Source organism: Chelonia mydas, chromosome 1 (assembly GCF_015237465.2).
Source record: "Chelonia mydas isolate rCheMyd1 chromosome 1, rCheMyd1.pri.v2, whole genome shotgun sequence".
Classification (NCBI taxonomy): Eukaryota; Metazoa; Chordata; order Testudines; family Cheloniidae; genus Chelonia; species Chelonia mydas.
Window position 1 is genome coordinate 225,300,278 of NC_057849.1, and position 26,704 is coordinate 225,326,981.

At 42.7% G+C, this 26,704-nt stretch overlaps 1 protein-coding gene across 8 annotated transcripts in view; it reads right to left on the bottom strand.

The window, feature by feature from the left end:
• Positions 1-235: 235 nt before the first annotated feature.
• PRR5 (proline rich 5) overlaps positions 236-26,704 on the bottom strand; it is a 129,126-nt gene continuing 102,657 nt past the window's right edge. For all 8 annotated transcript variants that reach the window (XM_037914682.2, XM_037914667.2, XM_037914674.2 and 5 more), the window contains 2 exons: positions 4,759-4,897; positions 236-1,627 (listed from right to left, as the gene is read on the bottom strand). In XM_037914682.2, coding sequence (XP_037770610.1) covers positions 1,077-1,627; positions 4,759-4,897 — 690 coding nt within the window. In that variant the 3' untranslated portion in view covers positions 236-1,076. The remainder of the gene's footprint in view (positions 1,628-4,758; positions 4,898-26,704) is intronic.

The following is a 26,704-nucleotide window of genomic DNA, read 5'->3' on the forward strand; positions in this document are numbered from 1 at the left end:
ACATTAATGTCATTGGATGTCAAGTGGCTAAATTCCTTTGCACCGTTCTGGGGGTTTGATCCGGAGATCATTTTTACACATCTCAACAGATTAACTCCACGGGACTACTGGTATGAGAAGGTACTGTGCATACTCAGAAGCGCTGCTGATTCATACGCCAATCCTTTAAATCTCAATGCCTAATTACAATACCTGCTGCATAGTATTCCTTTAAGATAAATAATTAAGATTTCCATTGAAAGCCCATAACTTTATTTACACAGGAAACAAGTAACTTGTGTTCCGCTGGGACCTCACCACAGAATGGAGAGTGGTCCAAGAGTTTACAATGCACAAAATTCTTTGAAGTGTCTCATTAAAAGCAAATTAACACAGTCCTAAAATCCAGTTTTAGGACATCTCTCTCACCTAGACACTGTATTGGCTGCCAGGCACTGCATCACATTATGTAGCACACTGTTGTTTATTTTACCTTTTTTTCTTAATAATCCTAACTCACAGTGGTTAGAGGAGTCCATACAAGACATACCAAGAAAAGAAAAAAAAAGTCACTATAAATCATTGTATTCTGCTACATTTATGACCACATCATTGTTTGTTTGTTCGGGTTTTTTTTGTTTTTTTTAAAGGTTTTTTTTCCAGCCAAGATCGTGTTGTTCAAAGAGCAACCTCCACTTTTACAGGAATCTTTCAAGACAACTACAAATAAAGGTGAATGCAGCCATACAATGGACTATGCTAGTAAATGTACATATCCAGCTGCACTAACAGCTTTCTATTAGACTCTTTTCCATTCAGAAAACAAACGAACACAAACGATCCACAATCTTACAAAGACAGTAAGAAATCTTACTGCAGACTGATGAGAAGAAAATGGGTTGGTGGTTTAAAAAAAAATTAGGGGCCATATCTCCAGTTGGGGTAAATCACTGTAGCTCCACTGATTTTTAATACTGCGCTGATGATTTACACCAGCTGAGGTTTTGGCCTTGTATGTATATCTATTCCCTGCTGTGTAGCCGAACATACCAGTTACTTGTATATAATAATAAAACCAAGGTTTTGTCTCCTGTCTGTCACACGATGCTCTGTCTGCTCACATCCACGTTGTACGCTGATGAATTTGAACAACCTCGGCCGAAATCTATGAAAATTCCTTCAGAATCGGAGTCAATTGACTCCAAAATCTGGTCCACTATATTCTCGGGGCTGGAAGAAGGGACTGGAATCAAGGCAGGGTCCCTGGCCAGCTCAAAAGCCCTGTTTTGATCACCCATGGTGTGAAAGAGTCCTTGCTGCTGCTCAATTGCATTGAGTTTGCTGGAACATTGCACTGAACTGGCAGTGGGCCTTTCTTGTTCTCCTGAGAGTGAGTTCTTCGTGGTTGTCATAGAGCTTTTGGAACCATTGTCCACGATGGTTGTGAGATTGGAGTACCCTTGTAGCTCCATGCATGAGGTCATTTCAGAAACGGAGTGCCTTCGGATGCCAGTCCCATTGGCTGCAATACCCTCTGTTTCATACTCAGCTACGGGGGTCAGCAGTGGGTTATTGTAGCTTTTCGATCTCACCACGGGGTTCTTGGCAAGGATGTCACCTGATTTGGAACGTCTGAAGAACCGCTTCTCTGTAAACAGACACAAATCTCAATTAAAATCTCTGAAGTCTATGTTTTTTATAGCACCGCCAATCCCAAGCATTCAAAAATAATGAGTCAGGGCCCTAAAAACATGAGATTGACAAAAATCATAAGCACTTTAAAAGAATCAATGTTGGGTTCTTTTTATTTACCTTCTGGTTTTTGAACCTTTAGGGATAGTATCTTCAAGCTTTATCCACAACCATGAGGGCTAAAAACTAACTTAAAAAAATAAGATTCTCTAATATTCACATGATTCCAAGAACGAGGGGTTTAAGAAGAATGCCAGCTATTGTGCAACTTGTGATAAACTTGGAAGAGTTTGTGACAGTGCTTTTATTTAATGACAAACCAAAAGTGAAATTCCGCTCTTAGACGTGCATGGCTATGGATGTGACTGGAAGTTCTCCACATGTAGGGAGAAGAGAGGACGGGAGTCAAAGTTTACTGTGAGGATCTGAGACCCAGCTTTTTGTCCTGTGTCTGTTGCGGCTGAGCTCTCTTTTGGTTTAATTGAGCTTGTTCTTTCACCAAATCAGCTCCTCCAGGATGAGCAAAAAAGTGCATTGAGAAGATGGTGCTGCTAACTATAATTAAGCTATTTAATGATATAAAATCCATGCAGAGCATTGATACACCAGCCACCTGTCCTCTGAAAATCAAGTCCCTTTAAGGCACCTCAAATGAGTAAACACTTTGGAAAATCTTGGTTTAAAAACTTAATTTGAGATTACATGTACTGCCCTGGTGCTGTGTGACCCAAAATAATATCAGAACCTATCTCATGACTGGGCTAAGAAATCTGAACTCGGTTTCACAGTATTCTAGATTTTTACAGCTAATTGTTAGAATTCAGGTTTCAGAGTAGCAGCCGTGTTAGTCAGTATTCACAAAAAGAAAAGGAGTACTTGTGGCACCTTAGAGACTAACCAATTTATTTGAGCATGAGCTTTCGTGAGCTACAGCTCACTTCATCGGATGCACTAGTACTCCTTTTCTTTTTGTTAGAAGTCAGTTAATCCACAGCTCCATTTTCTTACAATGACCACTAGGTGGCAACAATTTTGCATTATTGGCACTACCTAAGAACCGTTTGGAATTGTGCCGTTTTCATGAAACATTCATACAAGATTGAAATGATTTTTAAGCATCCTTCCAGAGGTTCCACTGTTCTTTGAGCAGGAACAATCATACAGCTACTGCATTTGGTCCTCAAAGGATTGCGCTGCTACTCCTGTCACTTCACCATCTCAATGTACGGGGCTATGGCTGGGGCAAAGAGTGAAACTATGCTCTATTGATTCCCCACCTACCAGAATGTCCCCATGGGGCTTTTGGCAGCTAGGCATAAATTAAGGCTTACGGCTGCTCTAATTTAGTATAGAGACCAGGTCCAGGTCTATTAGCTGAAAGGCAGTAGACACTTATGCTTTTAAATCCATTGAACCTGGGTCCAGTTCCTGCAGATGACTCATCCAGGAGCATCACTACAATGCAACAGCACTGGCAAATCCCCAGTGTAGATAAGGCCTTAGCGCTTCAATGTTTGGGTTTCAAATAGAGTACTGGAATATTTATTTATTTTAAAAACTGTTTCATGGGAATTTTATCAATTTTTTGTGGGAATAGTTCTATTGCTCCTGGATTTTGTAAAAGCTGGTGTTCAAAAGATGTCAGATGTGGGCCACTGTGATGGATCCGCTCAGCAAGAGACTACAGCTCCGCTCAGCCCTCTCCCCATTGCACATCCCCTTCCTCCTGGTCAGATAAGGAAGTGGTCCAGTTCTGACTGGAAGTGGCAGCTGCATGGCTAGTGAGGCGCTGCAGGGAAGCTGAAACAGCAGTGGCTGGGGAGGTAGCCTGTGCAAAGGGGCCCTAAGGAGGGATGCGATCATTGCTCACTTTGAACTGTTTTAGGCTCTGTACCTAGGATATCTGCAACCTTTCCCTCTTCCAGGCCTAGAAAAATACGCTTGACCTTAGCCATGTGTCTGAGTGGTTTTGGGGACCCACCAGGACTAGTGCCCACGAGACCTAACTGCTGAAGCACCTACAGTGCTTGACTCCAAGTCAGGATCACGGGGCATGCTACTGGCACCCTAGGTGCTTGGTGTTATAAGCAGCCCCAATAATTACACTGTTTCATGTCCCTTTAATAGCAGTGATGAATACAAAATGGTTCTTTTGAATCATCATTTTCTGAAGATAACCAGCCTAGACTGACTCACGTAAAATCAATCTGTTTCTTTAAATGCCTGTTGCAACACAATCCATTTCCAGTTCAGCTTCATGTGCAAATCATGAACTACCCTACTGACAATTTCATACTAGAAAATGGATTAAATCAATTGCCCAGAAAATGCACAATTTAAAGTATATCCAAACTGGGTAGCAAATTACTTGTTTTTACAACTATAGGTACAATTATTACTTTTCCATTCTGTCTTGCAGTGCTTGTGTATTTCCCTATAGTTTCAACAGTATAAACTACTCAAATGGAATAGCATTCAGTATTGGCCTAACTCCACCTCGACTGACATCAGCTGGAATCTTCTATGGAAGACACCGAGTGCTTTTGATCATCCTTCACCGTCACCTTCTGTCCTAAACAGTTGTATAAGGTTGCTGGGTACTGAGAAAAAGGCACAACGCCCCACTCCAGAAATGGCTACATTTAGGCAAAGTGATATCTGCATGCACTTCTTGTGTCTGCACATCCTCTCTCCTTTTATCGCACATTGTCCATAAAGCACCCTGAGTTCAACTCTTATAATTGAAAGCGGTATACAGAGAGATGTAAATTTATTCATAGATTTTAAGGTCAGAAGGGCCCATTATGATCATTTAGTCTGACCCCCAGCATAACACAAGCCATAGAACATAAAACTTCTTTTATAACAAATTTTCTTTCAGAATTTCGAAAGCTGGAGGAGGCTTGGTCAGACTTAGCTGGAATTTTGTGTGCCCACAACACACCATAAAGAAAATGACATGTCCGGTTTTTTTGGCATCGACAATCACCTGTTTTATGGGCTTCAGCATGATGTATTTACAAAGCTTTTTGGCTAGCCATCTGCACTATGTCAAATCGACATTTTAAAAGCCCCTGTTATTCTTACCCAAAATACAAGAAGAGTGTGTGAAGGGTCCATCACTGGAATACAGACCATATGTGCCCAAGTAAGGGGAAACCACCTTCTGTATCAGGGATTCCAGTTTCAAATAGTCTTCAGTCACTCCTTTAGATTCGTGAACCCCCTGAAAGAAAGAGCAAAACTGAAGATTAATATTGTCTCCCAAAGTCTCAAGATCAAATTGCTCACAAGAGCAGAGAGCTAGCAGGTATTCTGATTACATTATATGCCAAAAGTACACATGCTGTATTACATTGGTTTATTATGGTTATTATTTGTATTGCAGTAGTGTATGGGGAGCTCAATCATGCACCAGAGCCCCTTTGTGCTGGCCACTTGTACAAACACATAACAAAAAGACTGCTGCCAGGAGCTTACAGTCTAAGGGCTTGTCTACATTACCCGCTGGATCGACAGGCAGCGATTGATCCAGCGGGGGTCGATTTATCGAATCTAGTCTAGTGCGATAAATCGACCGCAGAGCGCTCTCCTGTCGACTCTGGGACTCCAGTACTCCACCAGAGTGAGAAGCGGAGTCGAGGGGGACCATCAGCCATTGACTTACCACAGTGAAGACACTGTACGTAGATCTAAGTATGTCAACTTCAGCTACGTTATTCACGTAGCTGAAGCTGCATAACTTAGATCGATTCCCCCCCAGTGTAGACCAGGCCTTAGGGTATGTATAGCAACACTGCAACCGCGAGGTGTGACTGCAGGACTTGCAGACCTACCTGAGCTAGCTTTGATTCAAACTAGCTTCAGTAATAATAGCAGTGAAGCTACGGCTGCACAGACTAGCCCCACCCGTCCAGGACTCTGGTTACATACTCAAGTGGCACCGGCTGTGCTTTCTAAGACCTAATCTACATTTGCAGTGGCGTGTAGGCTACACGTAGCTATATGCCGCAGTGAGGGGCAGGCTGCATTCACACTCACTGGAGACTGTAGCTACATGTGGCAGTGAAAGGCTCTCCATGGCTGGAGCCTTTCCACACTGCCTCCCCCTGCCAGCGCCTTCCTTGCTGACAGAGCCTTTCTCTGCAGTGGGGAAAGGCTCCATCAGCAAGGAGGCAGCGGGATGCTACGCTACTAAAAACAGCAGTGTAAATGAGGGAGACAGGGCTTGGGTTTGTAGAGAGCCATGTAAGATACATACCCTGGGCATCAGGAATGGAGGGCGCTCTACTTCGTCCATCTAAGCAGCACCTCACCATTCATACTGCCATTTATTCCCATGCCAGTTAGGCGTGCAATGTCTGTACTCCACACACTGCCATAGACCCTGTCCTAGGTGAGCAAAGGTTTACGGATTCTAAACAAGGGCCCAAACCTACGTGGTTGCAGAGCATTGCGTAAAAGATGCCTGAAGCCCTCAAAATTTGTAACACTCACTGATAGCTTCACATACTGCAAATATTGCACCAAAATTCATACATCAGGGTTTTGACAAACTAGCTGATGCATTTGTTACATGGGAGTTCTGACTCTGCAGCCATTGGCTTCAGTGGGAGCTGCTCACATTCTGCAGTTTGAGAATCAGACCTATAGTCTCTCAGAAACCAAAGCTGAAGAACAGACACTGTGGATCATGATTAAAACTGTCACTGTGGATCATGATTAAAACTGTCACTGTATTTTTTTTTTTTAAATTGTGACCTACAAGCACCAACTGACTGAATGCTTAGTAAACCCTTGGAGATGCTGCTTGAGTGGCCAGTACCACAAGGTGTCCCTGTCATCTAAAGCAATACAAACAGGAATGTGACACCTAAGAGAAAAAAGTAAAACACAGAACCTCTTAAAATACATAGTCAAAGATTTTTATGATTTTCATCAAAAATACTTGTAAGAAAGTGTTGTTTCTAGTCTTCCACGCACTTCCCCTCCCCCCAAATCTTGTTACTTTTGAGGCAAAACTCCCATTCAAGTCAGTCAGGCTGAAATTTACATCTGTGGCAGAGGCTTTGTGCAGAAAGGTGAATTTCACTCTTAGCTCTTGACCTTACAACTACATCTGTGTGGAGGCCCACTCCCTGACTTCACTGGGGTTCCACATGGGCATAGGGTTGTGCCCACACAGATCTCATGGCAGGATAGAGGTCTTCTAGCATAAACTTTTAAGCCAATGCAAGTTTTGCCTGAGTAAAGATTTCAGAAATCAATCCAGTATTACAGTGTGTGTCTCTGGTGTAACCCTGAAATAATCATAAAAACATCAACAAAAAGTGTTCTCAAAGGAAAACAAGGAAACAAAAACATGCAGATTGAACTATTAACTCTGAATAAATTACCCGTGGTTCTCAAACTGTGCATCAGGATCCCAAAGTGAGTGAGCGACCCCGTTTTAATGGGGTTGTCAGGGCTGGTATTAAACTTGCTGGGGCCAGGAGCTGAAGATGAAGCCCGAGCCCCACCACCTGGGGGTGAAGCCAAAGCCCAAAAGCTTCAGCCTTGGTGATGGTGCTCAGTTTACAGGCCCCACACCCGGGACTGAAGCTCTTTCGTTCAACCCCCGCCCCCTCCCGCCCCCCCCCGAGCCAGGTGGCGGGGCTGGGGCGGGCTCAGGCTTCGGTCCCCGCTTGTGGGGTCATGGAGTAATTTTTGTTGTCAGAAGGGGGTCATGGAGCAATGAAGTTTGAGAACTCCCGAATTACACAATGGATACTCTTTCTTGTTCATGAAATGATCCCCCATTTTTGTAGATGTATTTGTTATCTGTCAACATTCAATAAATAGCTTCTGAGAACAAATTTCAGCCTGTAAAAATGTCTGTGAATGGTTCACTTCAACTCTGCTATTTGTACTGTGTGATTAATAACTGAAGTCACATGGTATTACCTCTGCTCCCTGACTGGATGATTGAAAGTTTTTAAATGGAAAATAATAAATGACGACTAATCAAGAGCAAATAGGGCCGCATCCCTATTCAGTGGGTTTTAGAGAAGGCCCATAAAGAATAAACTTCTGAGATGAATTTCTTGTTAAATATCCAGTCGGGCTAAATTCTGTGAAGCTATCAGGATTCAGAGTCATTTTACTAACTACAACAGAGTCCACCAGCAATCTGAAAACTCATAATGTGACCTCATGAGTAATATCAGAAGAACTCACCATGTACATTTGCAAATCTCTTTTTTACACTATTCAACCAATTATGTGGATATCTGAGCAGACAGAAAATAAGAGGAAAAACACTCAAAAAGCTATAATGAGAGAGAGAGAGAGAGGGAGGAACAACAAAAACATTAGGTTAGGTATTAGGAAAACTTTCTGACTACAAGGCTAGGTAAGCACTGGAACAGGTTACCAAGGGAGGTTGTGGAATCTCCATCACTGGAGGTTTTAAAGAACAGATTGGACAAATACCTGTCAGGGATGGTCTAGGTCAGTGACTCTCAACCTTTCCAGACTACTCTACCTCTTTCAGGGGTCTGATTTGTCTTCTGAACCCCAAATTAAAAACTACTTGCTTACAAAATCAGACATAAAAATACAAAAGTGCCACAGCACACGTATTGAAAAATTGCTGACTTTATCATATTTACCATCTAATTATAAAATAAATCAATTGGAATATAAATATTGTACTTACATTTCAGTGTGTAGTATACAGAGCAGTATAAACATTCATTGTCTGTATGAAATTATAGTTTGTACTGACTTGGCTAGTGCTTTTTTATGTAGCCTGTTGTAAAACTAGGCAAATAGCTAGATGAGTTGATATAACCCTGGAAGACCTCTAAGTAGCCCCAGGGTATGTGTACCCCTGGTTGAGAACTACTGCTCCAAAGCACTTTCAACCCCTCCAAGCTTGGTATCGTCCACACATTTTAAAAGTGTACTCTCTATGCCATTATCTAAATCACTGATGAAGATATTGAACAGAACTGGACCCAGAACTGATCCCTGCAGGACCCCACTCATTATGCCCTTCCAGCTTGATGGTGAACCACTGATAACTACTCTCTGGGAACGGTTTTCCAACCAGTCATATGCACCCACCTTATAGTAGTTTGTTTATGAGACGATCATGCAAGACAGTATCAAAAGCCTTACTAAAGTCAAGATATACCACATCTACCACTTCCCCCTGTCCACAAGACTTGCTACCCTGTCAATAGAAAACTATTTGGTTGGTTTGACACAATTTGTTCTTGATGAATCCATCCTGTTACTTATCACCTTATTATCTCTAGATGTTTGCAAATTGATTGTTTAGGTTGTCCTTATTTTCCTTTTAATAGATGGACACTATATTTGCCCTTTTCCAGTCCTCTGGAATCTCTGCTGTCTTCCATGACTTTTTGAAGATAATCGCTAATGGCTCAGATATCTCCTCAGTACCTCCTGAGTAGGAGCTGACTGAGGAGGTATCTGAGCCATTAGCAATTATTCTCCAATCCTGGGGGAGAGTAGCAGCCCTACAACTCTGTCGTAGCACTGCTACTCTCCCCTGGGATTGGAGAAGGATTCTGCCTGCTGTTGTAAAAAGCACTTGAAAAATATCAGTTCACTAGTACTATGAGATCTTCTCTCCTCCCACAAGCCCTTTCACAACAGTATTTGCCAGTTCAGTTTCACCGCCAGTTCAGTCACAAAGTTCCTTCTTTCACTTGCAAGAACTAGAAGGACATTAATCTCCAGCCCTCATTTTTACTTTAGTTTATTTGCATCCCCACTTTTCAAGCAGGGAGACCTCAAAGTGCCGTTACCTTTGAATGAGGTTAAAGCTCCAGCTGTTTACACAGGCAGCAATTAGTCTTAGCCCTCAGCTCTGTATTCAGCCGTCAGACATTTTTCAATACTTTTTGAATAGCCAAAGAGCATCTGGCTTCCTCTGGAGATGTGATGACCTTTCTTTTATTTTGTCTCTTGGCACAAATACATTGTTACCACCTGCAGGATCCTTCCTTCCCAAACTATTGTTACAGAACTTCCTGAATTCTCTGAGAGGGGACTGTGCCTTTAGAGATTAAATAGCAGACTATATATACACACTATTTTCCGTGGTGCAATTTGTATGTAGCCTCTCTCAATACCAGAAGTATGATGGACTTCAGGCTATACAATGAACTATTTATTTTTGGTGTGTGAATAAGTGCCAGATCGAATGCTCCAGAGCCCTGTATTTATCCAAAGAACAGGCACAGCACCATGCATAAGCACGTGCCCTGCTCCACCAATATACCTTTATGTGTTGGAGGGAACCTCCTCAATGTGAGCGGGGGTGTTGCGGTATCCATGTGTGTGGGGATGAGTTGTCCCTGAACTAGAGCCTGATTAAGCCACATGCGGTGATGAGTCATTTTTGAGCTAGGCTGCAGCCAATCCACAAGCTAGGAGCTGGTCTGGTGACTCTCCGGGCAGATACACAAGCCTCAAAGGAGAAACAGCAGCTCAGTCTGCCCAGCATCACTTCATAACTTTAAACTCTCCCCTGCCTGACAGTGGAGACAGACTCCATAGGTTTTAGCCTGCTCTAGCCTAGCTCCCAGCCCTACTCTTGATTTCCTGCTCCTGAGTATGTCTCCAGTTTCTGTTCTGGCTGCCACCACACTGACCACTAGGCAAGGCTTCCACTGCTCCAACCACTAGACCAGACCCTCCATCTCTTGCTTTCTGACACCATGGTACTTTCAGGCCTCTCTGAGTCTGCCAGCGAGGCTTGCAATTACTGTTAGTTGGTCAGGTGGGTGAGGTAATATCTTTTATCGGACCAACTTCTGTTGCATACAGTTGGTCAGGTGACATTTGTCCACTGAAAACTGGATGCAGAGGACCCAACTCATTTCATAAGGGTCACCTAAACACAAGATCCTCAGTCTCACTCTGGCACCTGAGGAGGTAAGCGGCTCTGAGCCATCTCTGTGCTGATCCTTGTGGCTTCTAGGGGACAGCTGGCTGTTCTAAATTGTTTAACCTTCTGGAAAAACTATGAAGACCAACAATTTCCTCTGGCTTTTGTAGTGGGCTGAAGGTTGGAGGGATTTGGTTTATATTTAGTTATATGTGGGGAAGTCCATATTGTATATTTTAATGTCTGGATAGGTGACCACAGTATAGATCTATAGTCAGTGTACTCTCAGCTGATCCACTGAAACAGGTAATGTATCCATTTGACTATGCATGTTCTTATCCTGGACATTGAGCCATGTCTGGGGTCCTTTACTTCCAGAGATAAGTTACACTTGTCTTACTAATATACATGGGAAAATGAAAATCCAGACACCTAACTCCTAGAATATTCAAGAGAGAGAGCCCAACAAAGTGTGGAAACCACCAGCTGAAGACTGCAAAAACCTGCTAAGGAGTTGCATTGCTGGTTCCAGTAAAGGGTACTGAGAGGGAGGATAGATGGTCTTCTAGTTAAAGCACAGAACTAGGGCTCAGATTCAATCCCGGGCTCTGCTACAGACTTCCTTTGTGACCTTGGGCAATCAATGGATCTCTTGTTGCCTCAGTTCCTCCTCTGTAAAATGGAATAAGACTAACTTTCTCCCACCCTTTACCTGTCTTGTCTGTTTAGATTGCAAGCTCTTCTTCACAACAGAGTCTGTCTCACACTGTGTGTTTGTACCATGCCTAGAACAACAGGACCCATCATGGCTGGGATCTCTAAGCACAACTGAAATAAAAAGAACGAACAATATTAAATATCCTGTGCAGCCTGATGTCTACAGCCTTCCAGGGGGACACACAGGAGACGAGGGGAGAGAGCAGGCAAAGGCACCTCAGTGAAGTCACTTCTTTGAGGAGAATGGAAATACCATGTGTGAAGAACATTCTCTTCTTTTAAATGAAGTGTGTATAGTGTAGTTTATATAGATATGTTGATGTCTGCTGTTAATTCTGAGTTGACTAAAAACTGTGTTAGCAGTATTGTCCACCCCAAGCACTGAAAAATCTTGAGTCAGACCCTCCTTGTCCCCAATATCAAGAGATGAAAAAACCCTCATGATTTTTAAGCCAAATGATATATTTGGGTTTTTTTTCCTTCCCTTCTGGGTTTTTAGCTTTTAGGGTACATTTGGGCCACACTTTCAAGAGAGCTTTCAATCTCTCTGGTCACGCAATCACAGACATGAGGGTCGCTATCTTAAAGCAAAAAAACTTCAAATCCAGACTCCAGCGAGAAACTGCTGAATTGGAATTCATTTGCAAATTGGATACTATTAATTTGGGCTTGAATAGAGACTGGGAGTGGCTAAGTCATTATGCAAGGTAGCCTATCTCCCCTTGTTTTTTTCCTACAAACCCCCCCCAAGACGTTCTGGTTAAACTTGGATTTATGCTGGAAATGGCCCACCTTGATTGCTGTGCACATTGTAAGGAGAGTGGTCAGTGTGGATGAGCTATTGCCAGCAGGAGAGTGAGTTTGTGTGTGTGGTTTTTGGAGGGGGGTGTGTGTGGGGGGGTGAGAAAACCTGGATTAGTGCTGGAAATGACCCACCTTGATTATCATGCGCATTATAAAGAGAGGTTTCAAAGAGGGATGGGCTATTACCAGCAGGAGAGTGAGTTTGTATGTGTGTGTGTGTGGGGGGGAAGGGTGAGAAAACCTGGATTTGTGCTGGAAATGGCCCTACTTGATGATCACTTTAGATAAGCTGTTACCAGCAGGAGAGTGGGGTGGGAGGAAGTTTTGTTTCATGGTCTCTGTGTGTATATAATGTCTTCTGCAGTTTCCACGATATGCTATGCATCCGATGAAGTGAGCTGTAGCTCACGAAAGCTCATGCTCAAATAAACTGGTTAGTCTCTAAGGTGCCACAAGTACTCCTTTTCTTTTTACTATTTTATATGTTTGAAAACTGAGATTCTCATGTAATGACTTGACTCCAGGAGCTTGGGATTCAAGAAAACACCAAATATTACAACACTCATGATAAAATCATGAAAGTTGGCAACGTGGTGAGAATCTCTTACATTTATATTTAGCCATTTTCAAACAGTGAGATCTCAGAGTGCTTTGCAGAGATTGCTAGATACTGGAATGGCTTCAGGCAGCATTGAAACGCAACTACCTCTGGGACAGGGAGCAGCGGCAAAGCAACAAAGGAGAACAGTTTAAGACAGAAAGTGAAGAGGAGACAGATCTTCTGTGGGTGTAAATTGTCATAGCTACGGTTTACACCAGTGGAGTATCAGCCCACAGGTATCTACCTGTAAATGGAGGGGGAATCTACTTAGGCAAGATGCAATAATCCAGACTTGGGTTTGGTTAGTAACACTGCAGGTTCACAAGCTTTCTTTTGCAAAAAATTCAGAGCACTCTCTAATGACCACAATGGTCACAACAGCAGTTTTACATCTCACCTACGAGTCCACCTCCTATTTAAGTATGAGTGAGACCTGTCCCTGCTTAGCTTTTGAGAGCTGACAAGATCACAGCCCAGAAGTGGAATGGCTGCAGGCATGTACTACAGCGTGCAGTAGGCTAGTTTAAGACATAAGAAAAACCGTGATGAGAGGGTCTTCCGTAATCCCCTTAGATCAGATGATGTCTCTGAACTCTCTCTGCTTTATTACTGAAACATCAGGCACCTGCTGTGTTCACAGTGCCTCTCAGCATGGTTTAATACTCAGCAAAATAACCAGGTATGGTATACGTTTCTGGTTCTTAGGAGTATGTACCTGGATTGGCATCTTTTAATTCTTCCAGCTACCATGTTATGCCATATTGTGTATCACATCAATGCATGAGAATAAAACAAAAGATAGATCCTGATGCTAAAAACTGGCTGCTTTATCCAGTGGGCAATAATATTACAGGCTGGTGCTCCATGCATTAGAGAGAGAGAGACTAAAATGCTGATCACCATCAGTAAAACAGTAGCTTTGATCTGCTCTTTAATACAGTATTTGCTCTGCAACTATGCAAACATCTTCCTTTAAAACATAACTGTTACTTTTCATGAACCCAGTCTCATTTATCTGGAGAGTTTTGTGCTTCTTTGAGTGTAAGATGCATCTATTTAATTCCTTTCAAAGGTCTCTGTTTCTCAATTTGAGGACCAAGATATTGTAATGTCATACACAGGCAAACATGCTAAAATTTCTGAAGAAAAAGAAGGAGCATTCATACTGGGCCAAATCCTGATCTGCATTACACCATTGTGAAATCGAAAAGTAATTCTGGCATCTTCAGTGGGATTACTCTGATAAACTCAGATCAGATTCTCAATCATCTTTTGAAGGATGGATGATGGAGATTTAATTCCTGAAGATATGGATGATACTGAAAGTGGAAAAGATCTGTACTCAGCATCAAGGAAAGAGTCACATCTTTCAAAGTTTAATAACATTATCAAAATCCATACTTCACTACTTTAGATTAAATCATTAATTGTACCTTCCCCAGAAGTTAGAGAACTTTTTGTTATTTCTATTATGACAGGGCCTAGGGACCGCAACCGAGATCTGGGTCCCCATAAGCTATCGGCTGTACAAACACAAAGTAAGAAAGAGACAGTCCCTGCCCCAGAGAGCCTGGCAGGCTGCCCTGCAGCTGGGAGTATGTAAGCTGGGAGTCCAGGATGCTAAGGAGCCAGCAGCCTGGAGGAGCCTAGGAGATGACCAGGCAGGTATCTGATGGAAAAACATTGTCAGAAAATTTCTGACCAGTTCTAGACATGATACACAAGCAGAGTGAACATGGTCATGGTTTGTGTCTCCCATGTTAGTGCCAAGATACTTGTTCTCATTTTGTTTGGGTGTTTTTCAGTCTTTTGGGTGGGATTTTGTTGGGAGGCAATTAACTAAACTGAGAGAGAAGGGAGAGAGGAAAAGAGTGTGGGAATAAGAGGAAGATGGGTGGAGTCACGGTAAGAGAAGAGACTGTGAGGGAGGGGACAACAGGGGGGTGGAGCAAACAGCCAGTTAGCACCGTGGAAAAAACTGTCCAGAGTAAGAACGGCAGACCCCTAGAACACAGTTAAGCATGGCTAGTGTGGCGGTTTGTGTGTCAACTGGTATAAATCCAGTGGATTAACTACCAACCCTTGAGTTTATAAGAGTATATGAGGCCTTCATTTGCAAAACACAGAGGAAAGGAAATGCAAATTATTTCTTTGGGAAGCACAACTACGATCAAAATCAACAGGAATTCACAGGCAGAAGGTAGAAACTGATCCATTTTAAAGAACTGAAAAAGCGACACATGGATTTACTACCATGGACTGTGTGAGTAAGTAAAGCTGGAGAATATAATGCACAGATGTACTCAGAAGGGTGACCGAAGATTTAAGGATTTATTATGCTTGGTTTTAGATCTGTATAACATCTAAGTTCTGAAACGGTCACAATTACAGCCCCGATTCAGGAAGGCATGTAAGCATGTGCCTAAATTCAAATGTGATCACAGGCTTAAATGCCTTCCTGAATTGGCCTAAGCTTCTTCTATAAATTTAGCTCTCTGTGTGTCCAATATGAAAAAGCCTGGGCTCATTTAATGGTTTTGAACTACTATTTGAATAGTATTAAATAGTTTAAAGCAATTTTTATAGTAAAATAAAGGATATATGACTTGTAACTATGCCATGAACTCGATATTTATTAAATGGGTTCTGTAATTTTTCATTAAAAAAAAAAAATCAAAGTCATGACTTTCCCTTATTTTTTACCATGGCAACCAACCAATCTTAATCAAGACATTTATGTCTACTGGTTGGTTTTTTTTTTTTTTAAACTATGCAGTATTCTTTTATGTTTGTAAAAGGCCAGCTTCTGACACCCTGAATGACAATGGGTGGCACCTTACTTCTTGAGCAGTCCCGTCAAAATCTGTGGCATTACACATGGAGTAAGGTGGTACTCAGCGTGAGGACTTGTCTACACTATTGCTTAAGTCGATGTAACTTACATTGCTCAGGGGGGTGAAAAAGCAACTCCCTGAGCGATGTAAGTTATATCGACTTATAGCACTGTCTACACTCTCATTGAGGTGGAGTAATTACTTCGAGGGTAGAGTGTCTCCTGGTGAAGACGCGCTGCGCCAATGTAGCACAGTAGTGAAGACAAGCCCTGAGTAAGGATGGCAGAATCTGACCATGTGTAACTGTATTGTAATTTTTGTTTACCTCTCTTTTCTCCATTCTTTCCCTACTTATTTCTTACTGTAAGAAAAAAAACTATTTAAATTAGGAAACAAAGAAATTAAAAAGGTGACCCAATAGCATCCCAGCTGCCAAAAGTGATGTGCTAGAAAAGAAGACTGTGAGACAAGTTCTTAGCTTCACCCAAGTTTCAATATTCCTAGTCAAGACAAAATGTGAGAAATAAACAATGTGTGTGCACCATCCCCAGCCCAGCAGGGAGGGGCTCAGGATGGGATTTTCAACAGAGCCTAAGGGAATCAGGCATCATATTTCAATGGGAGCCAGGCACCTAATTTCCTTAGGCTCCTTTGAAAACCCCAGCCATAAAGTCTGCGTGGGGACGGCATGCCTGGGAGTTGCCAATCACCTGGGGCTTGTTAAAGGATGAAAGAAGACAGAGCACTGTAGGCGGTGTTCTAGTGAGCACACACAGAATCTCTTCTCTGAGGGGAGCTGATCTGTGAAACCCTGCAGCGTGACAAAAAGGAAGATGGTTTATTTTATTGTGCACTATTTATTCTGTGTAAAAAGGGAGCAGTTTTAGCTTTTCTTATCCAGTGGACAAGGGTTATGCTGTTTAACACCTGAGGGAAAGGGACTGCTACATCCCCTGAAAAAGGGGATTAATCATTATCTGTATTAGGGAACTTGTTTTATGAAGAGAGAGACAAAGGCCTAAGTATTTCCCTTGTGAGGGGAAGGCACTGGTGTTGTAAACCCACCCCCAAGAGTGTCAGCACTAACTAAAAGCACGGACAGGTTTCAGAGTAACAGCTGTGTTAGTCTGTATTCGCAAAAAGAAAAGGAGTACTTGTGGCAACCTTAGAGACTAACCAATTTATGTGAGCATAAGCTTTCGTGAGCTACAGCTCACTTCATCGGATGCACTGAGTGGTTCTGAGAAGTGGAGTTTGCTGCACCAGCCCCCATATGGTTCCTTTTTGTGAATTACTGCCTCAGTGAGCCAGGCCATTCCAAGCACGGGGATCCACAATGTGGATCATCTCACTGCACAGTCCTCATTTCAGCCCTATTTGTCACTGCACAATATCCCTCCTCAAACAAATCCACACACACAATTCGTTCTCTCCACCAAGCATAAAATCAAACCCTAGGCTCCATTCTCTCCTCACCACACATCGCTCTGTGCCTCCATAATCAATCCCCTCTATACTTCAGAATAAAAGTTTTTAGCCAGTGTGCCTCAGTATGATTAATATGCTTTGCTGCTTTCTTTTGAATGACCCCATAATAACCCACATCCTAAATGGGAGGCCACTGTCTACTGCTCTTCACTCGACATACATAACTCAGTTACATCCGTCTAAGCCAAAACAAGGAAATATAAACAAGTGTCCCATCCCCCAACACTTCTCACATAGCACATGTTGTGCTTTTTTGGCCCAAGTAATGGAGCACAAAAGGTCCAAGCTTCACCTCAGATACTCCTCATAGGCATGGTATTGCCTGGGCAGGTATATTGAAAGGAACGGTAAAAATCCTGATTCACTGACGTGGGGGCCTTTAGCATTAAACAGGATACACTGATCAGAAACTGATGGATCCTAAAAATTAAGTGACAGCCATCATCTTGGCTAACACCGGGGACTGAACTGGGGATTGAATGTACCACCTGAACTAAAAGCCAGGCTCTCAAAGTGAGAGCTGTGATAGATCCTCATCCTCTCTGCCACACCTGAGTGAGATGCATAACACACACTGACCAGAATGTCTACCGGCTCCTTTCCCTTGCTCCTCCTGGCTTCGTCACACTAGTGCTCAGCTCTTGTCTGCGCCCCCCCCACTCCTCACGTCTTGGGTCTCACCTTCCTAACCCCGCCGGCTACTTCCTGGGTTCCATCCACTAGCCCCTTGCTCGTCCCAGCTACCTCGCACCATGTCTCAGCTCCTGTCTCCCCCTGATTTCCTGGCTTCTTTCCCAGGCTGCCTACACAGCTGCTCCTTGGATCCTCCCTTAACCCCACATTGAGGTTTATTAATGTTTATTAATGAAAATATTAGTGAAGCACTTTTAAATTTCAAATGGTCATGGCTGATCAATAACAACTAACTTTTTGGCTTATATTTATAAAGGGACATCATTTCCTAAAAGTGTCCTGTAGTCTTGTATCCACATCTCGGTCCAAAGAGGACTCTTCATTCAGTCGCCCTCACTTGCCTTTTAAACAAACTATTAAATGACTATTTTAATTACACATTGTACCAAGGACCAGCAGCTCTGGACTAAAGCTCTGTTATTACAGTATCCTCCAATCACTGGGCATCAATAGGTTGCACATTTAGATGCACTGATGTGTACATTAGCCATTGATTAAGTATTTATAGGACTCTTACTTGAACTTTTAATGTTTTAGCTGACTACAGAGTTTTTACAAGAAAGCACCAGCAAAAGGAGATGGTCTCAGATTTCAACAATGACCAAATGCCAGATACATTTTTAATAAACTGAAAGGACATTTTTTGAAACGGCCTTTTACCACATCCACTTGGGCAAAGCAAGCAGGAATTCCAACGGCAGGCTCTCAGTCTTGTCACAGGAGGATGTGAAAGATGGCTAAGAATGCAGTGTATTTCGTAATGCTTTAAAGAATGCCCAGTGCAGATCCATCACAGGTGAAAAGAAGCTGAAGCAGAGGAGAATCATATCCCAGGTACCTGACGACTCTGAACTAAAGCTCAGAGAAACAATGGGATCAAAAGCCAGGCTTTCCATTATTTAAGTCAATATAGCAGTCATGACTATTGGTGGATTGACAGCCCTGGAGAACAAAGTCCTGTCATAGAACAACAGGTTGCAACAGTGCATGATTCACCTCACACTACTCCTGTCAACGGGCCTCACTCCTGACCTGGAGAGGATCCACGTTTAGGCATGAAAAGGTTACTCACCCTTCAGTGCTTGACCTCCATCTTGATCCTGCCACTGAGGGGCTCAGTCCTACAGACTGTTGAAATTAATGGGACTATGTGATAGAGGAAGAAAATACTAGGTCGGGAATGTTTGCAGGATCAGGCCCAAATACACAAATTAGTGCCACCAGCTTTAACAACTTTCAGTCTACAACCATCCTGCACCAGATTTCAACAGTTGCCCTAGAAGTGACTAGTAACAGGATACAGAAGAAACAACGAGGAGTCCTTGTGGCACCTTAGAGACTAACAAATTTATTTGGGCATAAGCTTTCGTAGGCTAAAACCCACTTCATCAGATGCATGGAGTGAAAAATACAGTAAGCAGGTATAAATATACAGCACATGAAAAGATGGGAGTTGCCTTACCAAGTGGGCCACGTCCACCCTAATTGAATTGGCCTCGTTATCACTGACCCTCCACTTGGTAAGGCAGGGACTCCACATTGTTTTTGCTGATACAGACTAACATTGCTATCTCCTGAGTTAGCTAGTCCCCTATCTTGCCTTAAACACCTATGAAAGAAGGTAAGGAAGATAAGTACTTCCTGCCTTACATAGGTTTTAAAGGCAGCAGATCCCAGGAGGGGGAGAGAGAATATTTATACAGAAATGACTGCAAATTCTTAACAGAGCAGGCTAATATGACTGTCAGAAACTACAGAGATAACACGCACACTCACACACACTTAATGATTACCTGACAGACAGACACGAGATATTAATAGCTGCTATTCAGTTAAAGATTGTCTTCTATCTCGTCTTCAGTTTTAACCTGCAGGGCAGACCCAAAACAACATCTACAGTAAAAACTTCTGTTATTCAGACATGGTTATTAGCATATCACTGCTATGGTGATGCAAGATGCGATGTACACTCTGGGACCACATAAATAACAAGATTGAAATACACAGCCAATCAAAGTGATAGGGATGGATTTGATTGTAAGAAAAGAGGAAGGCACTGTAGTTAAAATGACATACGATGGTCTAAAATTACAAGGCTTGATTCACTGCTGTGTTATCTCTGTTTTGAGCATGTAACTTCATTGATTTCAACAGTTACACCAACACACAACTGGAATAACACAGGGGCGAATCAGACCCAGAGAATTTCCCTTTTACAAATACTTTTTTCCATTAAATAATTTTTAGTGCCAATGAAAATTATCTCCAAGGTACATAGTCAATGCTCAAAACAACTTGCTCTCTTGGTTGAGAAACAAAAGTGGGGTGTTCTTGAATATACTGTCGATGTTAGTGGGAATCATGAGGCTAAATCCCCATGCAGGTCTCTGAACAGGTATGCAACTGTGTATGTATTTTTCACTGTCCACTTGCTTTTGCACAAAGAATTTATTCTTATCTGGTTGAATTGGTATCTACCTTCTCAATATAAATCTCTAGTATAAAATTAAAAGCCAAGAAAATGCATCCAGAATGACTAAAGGCCTGCTCCTGCAACCTTACTCACAAGAGTACTGCTATTAAAGCCATACTCTCATAGGTAAGGGTTACTTATGTGATTAAAGGTTGCAGGACTGGGCCCCAAATTTGAAAAGTCAAAACATTATCTAAGCCACAGAGTATATTACCAAACCTTTTGTGCCTCTATACACTCTGCATTCATACAGTGCTGAAATGCAAAAGACAGAGGGCCTGATACAGTGTCCACTGCAATCAAATGAAAGGCTTCTATCAACATCAACGGGCATTGAATCAGGCCCTAAAAACATATTAAATACATTCAATATTCGCTCTTCTAAAAACTCATCCATAAAAGTTTAATGATAACAAACCCATAAAAATGAAACTCATGATGGTTGTGAAAAGACAGAATTTTCAGTGGCTATTGTTCACAAGTGGTTTCACTACAACATGATATATTAAACAGATTCTTCTCTGCCTTTGTAATCTCTGAAACCAAGAACAACACTTGGCATATCTAACGAGTTAGTGATATATCTCTAGTTTCTTCTAGAACATGAGTTTAATTATTTACCCATGCTGTAAAAATTGGCAGGAGATCAACAACGGCTGATAGGATTACTGGTATCAGTGATAGGAAGGAGCTCAAGAACTGAACCCTCTTGATGGGTGAGAGAATGAAGCTGTTAACTGCTTTCATTGATGTAGCTGCATGACAATTATACATGTATTGAGGGGGTGCAATACCAGATAAGTGGTCAGATCCACACCTGGTGTAAATCAGCATAGCTCTGTTGAAGTCAGTGGAGCTACACTGAATTACACCACCTGATGATCTGGCCCAATGAAATCTAGGGCTGGAAACCTGGGCAGGCCATATCTTAAAGGGAATAATAATAGTTTCACACACATTGGGTAAAATCCTGGCCCTATAAAAGTCAGTGGGAGTTTTGCCACTGAATTCAGTAGGGTCCAGATTTCAACCAGAGCACCTTCCATCAAGGATCGCAAGGCATTAAAAAATGAGTTAAACCTCATAACTTATCTACGAGGAACTGTAAGCATCATTTATACAGAAGGAGAAACTGAAATACGGAGAGGTAAAGGAATTTGCCCATCACACTAATCAGGAGCAGAGATGGGTCAAGAAGCTAGGAGTTCTGACTCCCAGTTCCCTCCTCTAACCATTCGTCCATGCTCCCCAGCCTGGAAAGAAACTCTCAGTTACTTTCTTCTATGTTTTCTTTTTGCTGATTCATTTCACTTTCATCCAAAGCAGATGACACTGACATTTTTTAACCTTTAGGAACTACACTCTCAGCAGCAACAACAAAATAGCTCCAAGCCAAAAACTAAATTTTGGCTTCTTCTCCATACGTGAGCTAAACCTAATCCACTTAAAATGTGTTTTTCATACTTGGGGTTCTTCTGCAACCATAGGCGCTCTAGGGCTTGAGCACCCACGGGGGAAAAAAATGGTGGGTGCTCAGCACCTACTGGCAGCCCCCATCAGCTCCTCCCCCTCTCCCCAGTGCCCGCTGGTGGCCCCCACCGATCAGACCCTCCCACTGCCTCCCCGCATGCCACAGATCAGTTGTTTAGCGGCATGCAGGAGGTGCTGGGAGGAGGGGGAGGAACGAGGATGGGGTGGAATGGGGAGGGAAGAGGCAGGGCAGGGGCGGGAAGAAAAGGGTGGGGGCAGGAAGAGGCAGGGAGGGGCTTGGGGGAAGCGGTGGAGTTGGGGCAGGGCCTGGGGCAGAGCGGGGGTCAAGCATCCCCCCAGAAAGGACTAGGTCAGTGCCTGTGTCTGCAACGATCCAAAGACAGAAAGAAAATGAGCTGGATGAAGCAGAGTAATGCCTTTCCAGATTGGAACACGCAGGAAGAAAATAGCTTTCCCTTCTTTCCCAAAGATCTTAACCTACCGGAGCTGACCATTCATTACAGGAAAAGTTACCAACAGGCCTCTCAGAGTATGCCAACACACATTTGGGAGCACATATATTGGTGCACAGCTCCTTGCATTTGCAAAATAGGAATTACAGGACAGATTCTGAGCTGGTGTAAATCAGTGTAGCTCCAATTTAAGGTAATGGAAGCTATAGTGATGTATGCCAGCTAGGGATCTGGCCCTACAAGTCTAACTACTCATTTGAAGATACAAGTACTCTTTTTTGCACATGTATACAGATGCATCCACAGATAGTTTGGTCACATTTTTAGAAGCCCACTAAAAATTTGGCCCTACACTTTCTCCTAAGTAGCTGGTATCCTGGAAAAGGCTATTATTTGAAGGGTTTAATGTTACATGTTTGTTTTAATCTCTGCCTCTCTCATAGTCACAATGTAGCAAGAGTGGAGAAGTAGACAGGCTGGGCATGGTGATGTTGACAGAAGTAAGTGTTCCAGATTCCTGCAACTGCTGCAGATATAAAGATCTTGTCATTTTCACTTTATTCTCAGGAAGTGCAGAGTTATGTCAATTTCACCGTGTGTGCTGTGCGGTTGTAGCCATCTTAGTCCCAGGATATTAGAGAGACAAGGTGGGTGAGGTCATATCTTTTACTGGACCAGCTTCTATTGGAGAGAAAGAGACACGTTTTCGAGCTGCACAAGAGCTCTTCTTCAGGTCTGGGAAATACCCTCAGAGTGTCACAGTTAAAGACAAATTGGAACAGCTTGTTCAGCCATTGTTTAACGGGCCACTTGCCTTCACCCTGAGTGATCCCTTGAAATACTTACGGTAAACAAGCTTCTCTACCTTGTATTTAGCTGTGACACTTTGAGTACACTTCCCAGACCAGAAAAAGAGGTGTGAATAAGTACGAAAGCTTGTCTCTTTCACCAACAGAAGTTGGTCCAATAAAGATATTATCTCATCCACCTTGTCTCTCTAATTTCAATATGAGCAGCTGCTCTTGCGCTTTCATTCATTAGTTGGTGACACTGAGACAGAGGCAAAAGATAAGGAAAATGGAATTCCCAGATACAGTTTATATTAAGTCAGAGAGGAGTTTTTTTCAGAATGGCTTTTCTGCAGAAGAAAGGATAGCAATGGGATTTTTTCAGGCAGGATCGGGCACATAAAGGAAAAAATAGCTTTCCCCTTATCTATGGAAATCCAAGAAAACATTTCCTCACATTTTATTAAACACTTCAGACAATATAATACTATGAAGACAGAAGATAAGGAAAAGATGTGAGACTGGTAAAAAAACATGAGAAAATTAAAAAACAAGGAAGTTATAGTGAAACCTTAAATACACGAGTAGTTATAATCCTTTAGAAGATGAGCAGCCATTTTCCTGCTCAGTAACCACCAGAAATAATGGTTCACATTTCTGCCATATATAGTTTTTAGGCTGGAGGGTCTTGGATTCCTAAGCAAGTGTCTCCTCTAGGTAGCGAATAGGACTGTAACCATTACAATCAAATAACTAACGTGTCTTCACATTAGACAAAGCTATGCATAGTTGGGTGACTTAGTGTGGATCTTTCACCATAGCAATACCCAGGCTAACCGATCTATGTCCCCAAATCTTTCAGAAGAGGTGTTTGTGAAATACATTTCAGGTGCAATCAAATTGGTCTCTGCACAGATAGATCCTTTTGGATTACAGGCCACACACACACCCCCAGCACCCCTGTATTCACATCCAATACACTATTGTAATAATTTTTTTTTTTTTTTTAAACAAAATATGCCTCGTGATGTATCTTTGGAAAACTAATAAATCACTGATCATTAATATTCTTCCATGATGTATGTCTGCAGTGTGCTTTAAGAGTTATGGATATATGCCAGAATTATGACTAAAGTGTGTAAACCAGGTATGTCAGGGAGTTGTTAAACAGGTCTGCCCTAGACAAAGGAATGTGTTTCTTCTCTGACCAGTAGCCTGGTCACCAGGCAGACACAATGAAAGGTGTATATATACATACCAGGTAAACAAAGATATCAAGCTAACAGCAGGAGAGAGAGAAGGTTGGTCTAATATTTACTTTTCAAAGAATACATTACAAAGGTTTATTAATCTATAAAGACAGGGGGCTGATACTCAAGTGATAAGCAATTGAATGAACTGATTGCATACAATATTACATTACAATAAAAGTGTATAGAGTGAGGCCTTTTCTGAAAGCTAATGACACACTGGGGACTAAGATAATTCTGAAATGTAACATTGAGAAATTATGGATACTTAATGATAATTATACTTTAAAGTCAGTGGCCAAACAGGGAGAAAGAGGTTCCCTCCCAGACACAAGAGAAGGCAGCTATCTACCTGTCTCCAAAGAGATTAAGCAAGGTGTGACCAAAAACAATGGAATCCCCATTTACACAGAAATCAGCAATGGGATGAAAAATCCACAGGAAGGGAAGAACAGCATGAGGTCATTCTGCCCTTGAAACAAAGAGACAAAGTGGATGAGATAATATCTTTTACCGGATCAACTTCTGTTGGTGACAGAGACAAGCTTCCGAGCCACACAGCGGTCCTCTTCAGGTCTGGGAAAGAATTATTTCAGGATGAGGCTTTCCTGAACCCCCACTGCTGGCCTTCAAACAATCCCCAAGCTCATCATCAGAAGCAAGCTCCCCATGTACCAGAATGCACCAACTCAAAGCAGCATGAGACTTTACCCAAGCAACAGATGCAAACCTGTAGACATATCTCCAGTGCCACAATGATCAACACCACCTCTTCATAAACACGCCTTTCAAGATCCATGGATCCTACACATGCCTATCACAATATGTGGTGTACCTCAACCAGTGCACTAAATGCCCCAACAACAACTATGCGGGTGAAACCAGACAATCACAACTCTCTTGAATGAACTCACACAGGAAAATGATACAAGACAAAAACACCTTATCACCTGTGGGTGAACACTTCACAAAGCCATCACTCTATATCTGACCTATCAGTCCTCATTGTCAAAGGAAACCTGCACAACACTTTCAAAAGACAAGCCTGGATGCTTAAACTCATTACTCTGCTGGACACTAAAAACCATGAACTGAACAGAGGCTATGGCTACACTGGCACTTTACAGCGCTGCAACCTTCTCGCTCAGGGGCGTGAAAAAACACCCCCGAGTGCAGCAAGTTACAGCGCTGTAATGTGCCAGTGTAAACAGTGCCCCAGCGCTGGGAGCTGTGCTCCCAGCACTCTAAGCTAATCCCCTCGTGGAGGTGGAGTACCATGAGCGCTGGGAGAGCTCTCTCCCAGCACTGGCACACGACCACACTCGCACTTCAAAGTGCTGCAGCGGAAGCGCTCCCGCAGCAGTGCTTTGACATTTCGAGTGTGGTCGTGCCCAGAGACACTTGTTTTACAGCTTATTACAACAATCTGTTACCCACTACCCCCTTCTTGTTGTCCTTTACCTGCAGAGGTGTTATTGGGCCACTCTACCTTGAATGGTCCCTTACAATATGTGTAACTACCTATGCTAAACAATCAGTTCCACCTTGCATTTTGCTGTGGCGCTGGGAGTGCCTTTCCCAGACCTGAAGAAGAGCTCTTTGTGGCTTGAAAGCTTGCCTCTCTCATCAAACAGAAGTTGGTCTAATCAAATACTTACCTCACCCACCTTGTCTCTCTAATATACTGGGACCAACCTGGCTACAACTACAGTGCATACAACATCTTTTCCTACAAGCTGAGAAAGGGTGTGTGTGTTGAAGTCTCTGGGAACTGAATGTAAGTGAGAAACCTACTTAGTCAAAGATCTTTTGCCTAGGAAGACAAGGGAAGCCAGCATCTTGTACTTCTGTGGAAGGTCCTGACTGAGGGAAAGTCAACCACAGCTTACAAGAAGAATGACTGTGACAGAAACCATCTTGACTAAAGCTTGTACCTTGCTAGCTTAAGTTTTAGATTTTAGATTCATGTTTTCACTTTTATTTGCTTGTAACCCTTTTTAACTTTATGCCTTTTACTTGGCATCACTTAGCTTATGTCCCATAGTTAATACATTTGTTTTATTTTTACTATAAACCAGCTCAGTGCTGTGTTTGAATGGAAGGGTATATTTACCCCAGTTAAGTTAATACGCTGTAATGGGCTGGATGCTGTAGAGCACACTGTTTCGGAGAAATTCAGGACTGGCAGTGTGTTGGGGTCTCCTTGCTGGTTGTAGCCAAGGCTAGTGGAAGCCAGAGTGGGGTTGTGGGACTGTAGACAGGCTGCTGGGGTCAGAGCTGCTGAACCAGGGCTGTCTAAGCACCCACATATGCAGGGTATGCCCTGCATACTGATAGGCTGGCTGTGAGTGTCCAGGCTGGGAGCTACAGCAGCAAAGCATTGTGAGGAACCCAGGGTTACAGGATAAGAGGTGACTCAACCCCCTACTGATCTGGATTGCACCCCCAGACCCTGACAGAGGGTAAAGTTCATCATCTCTTTATAGGCTCCTCCTGAGGTTCAGGCTGATTCATACCTATTATGCCTGTCTGCCATTGCT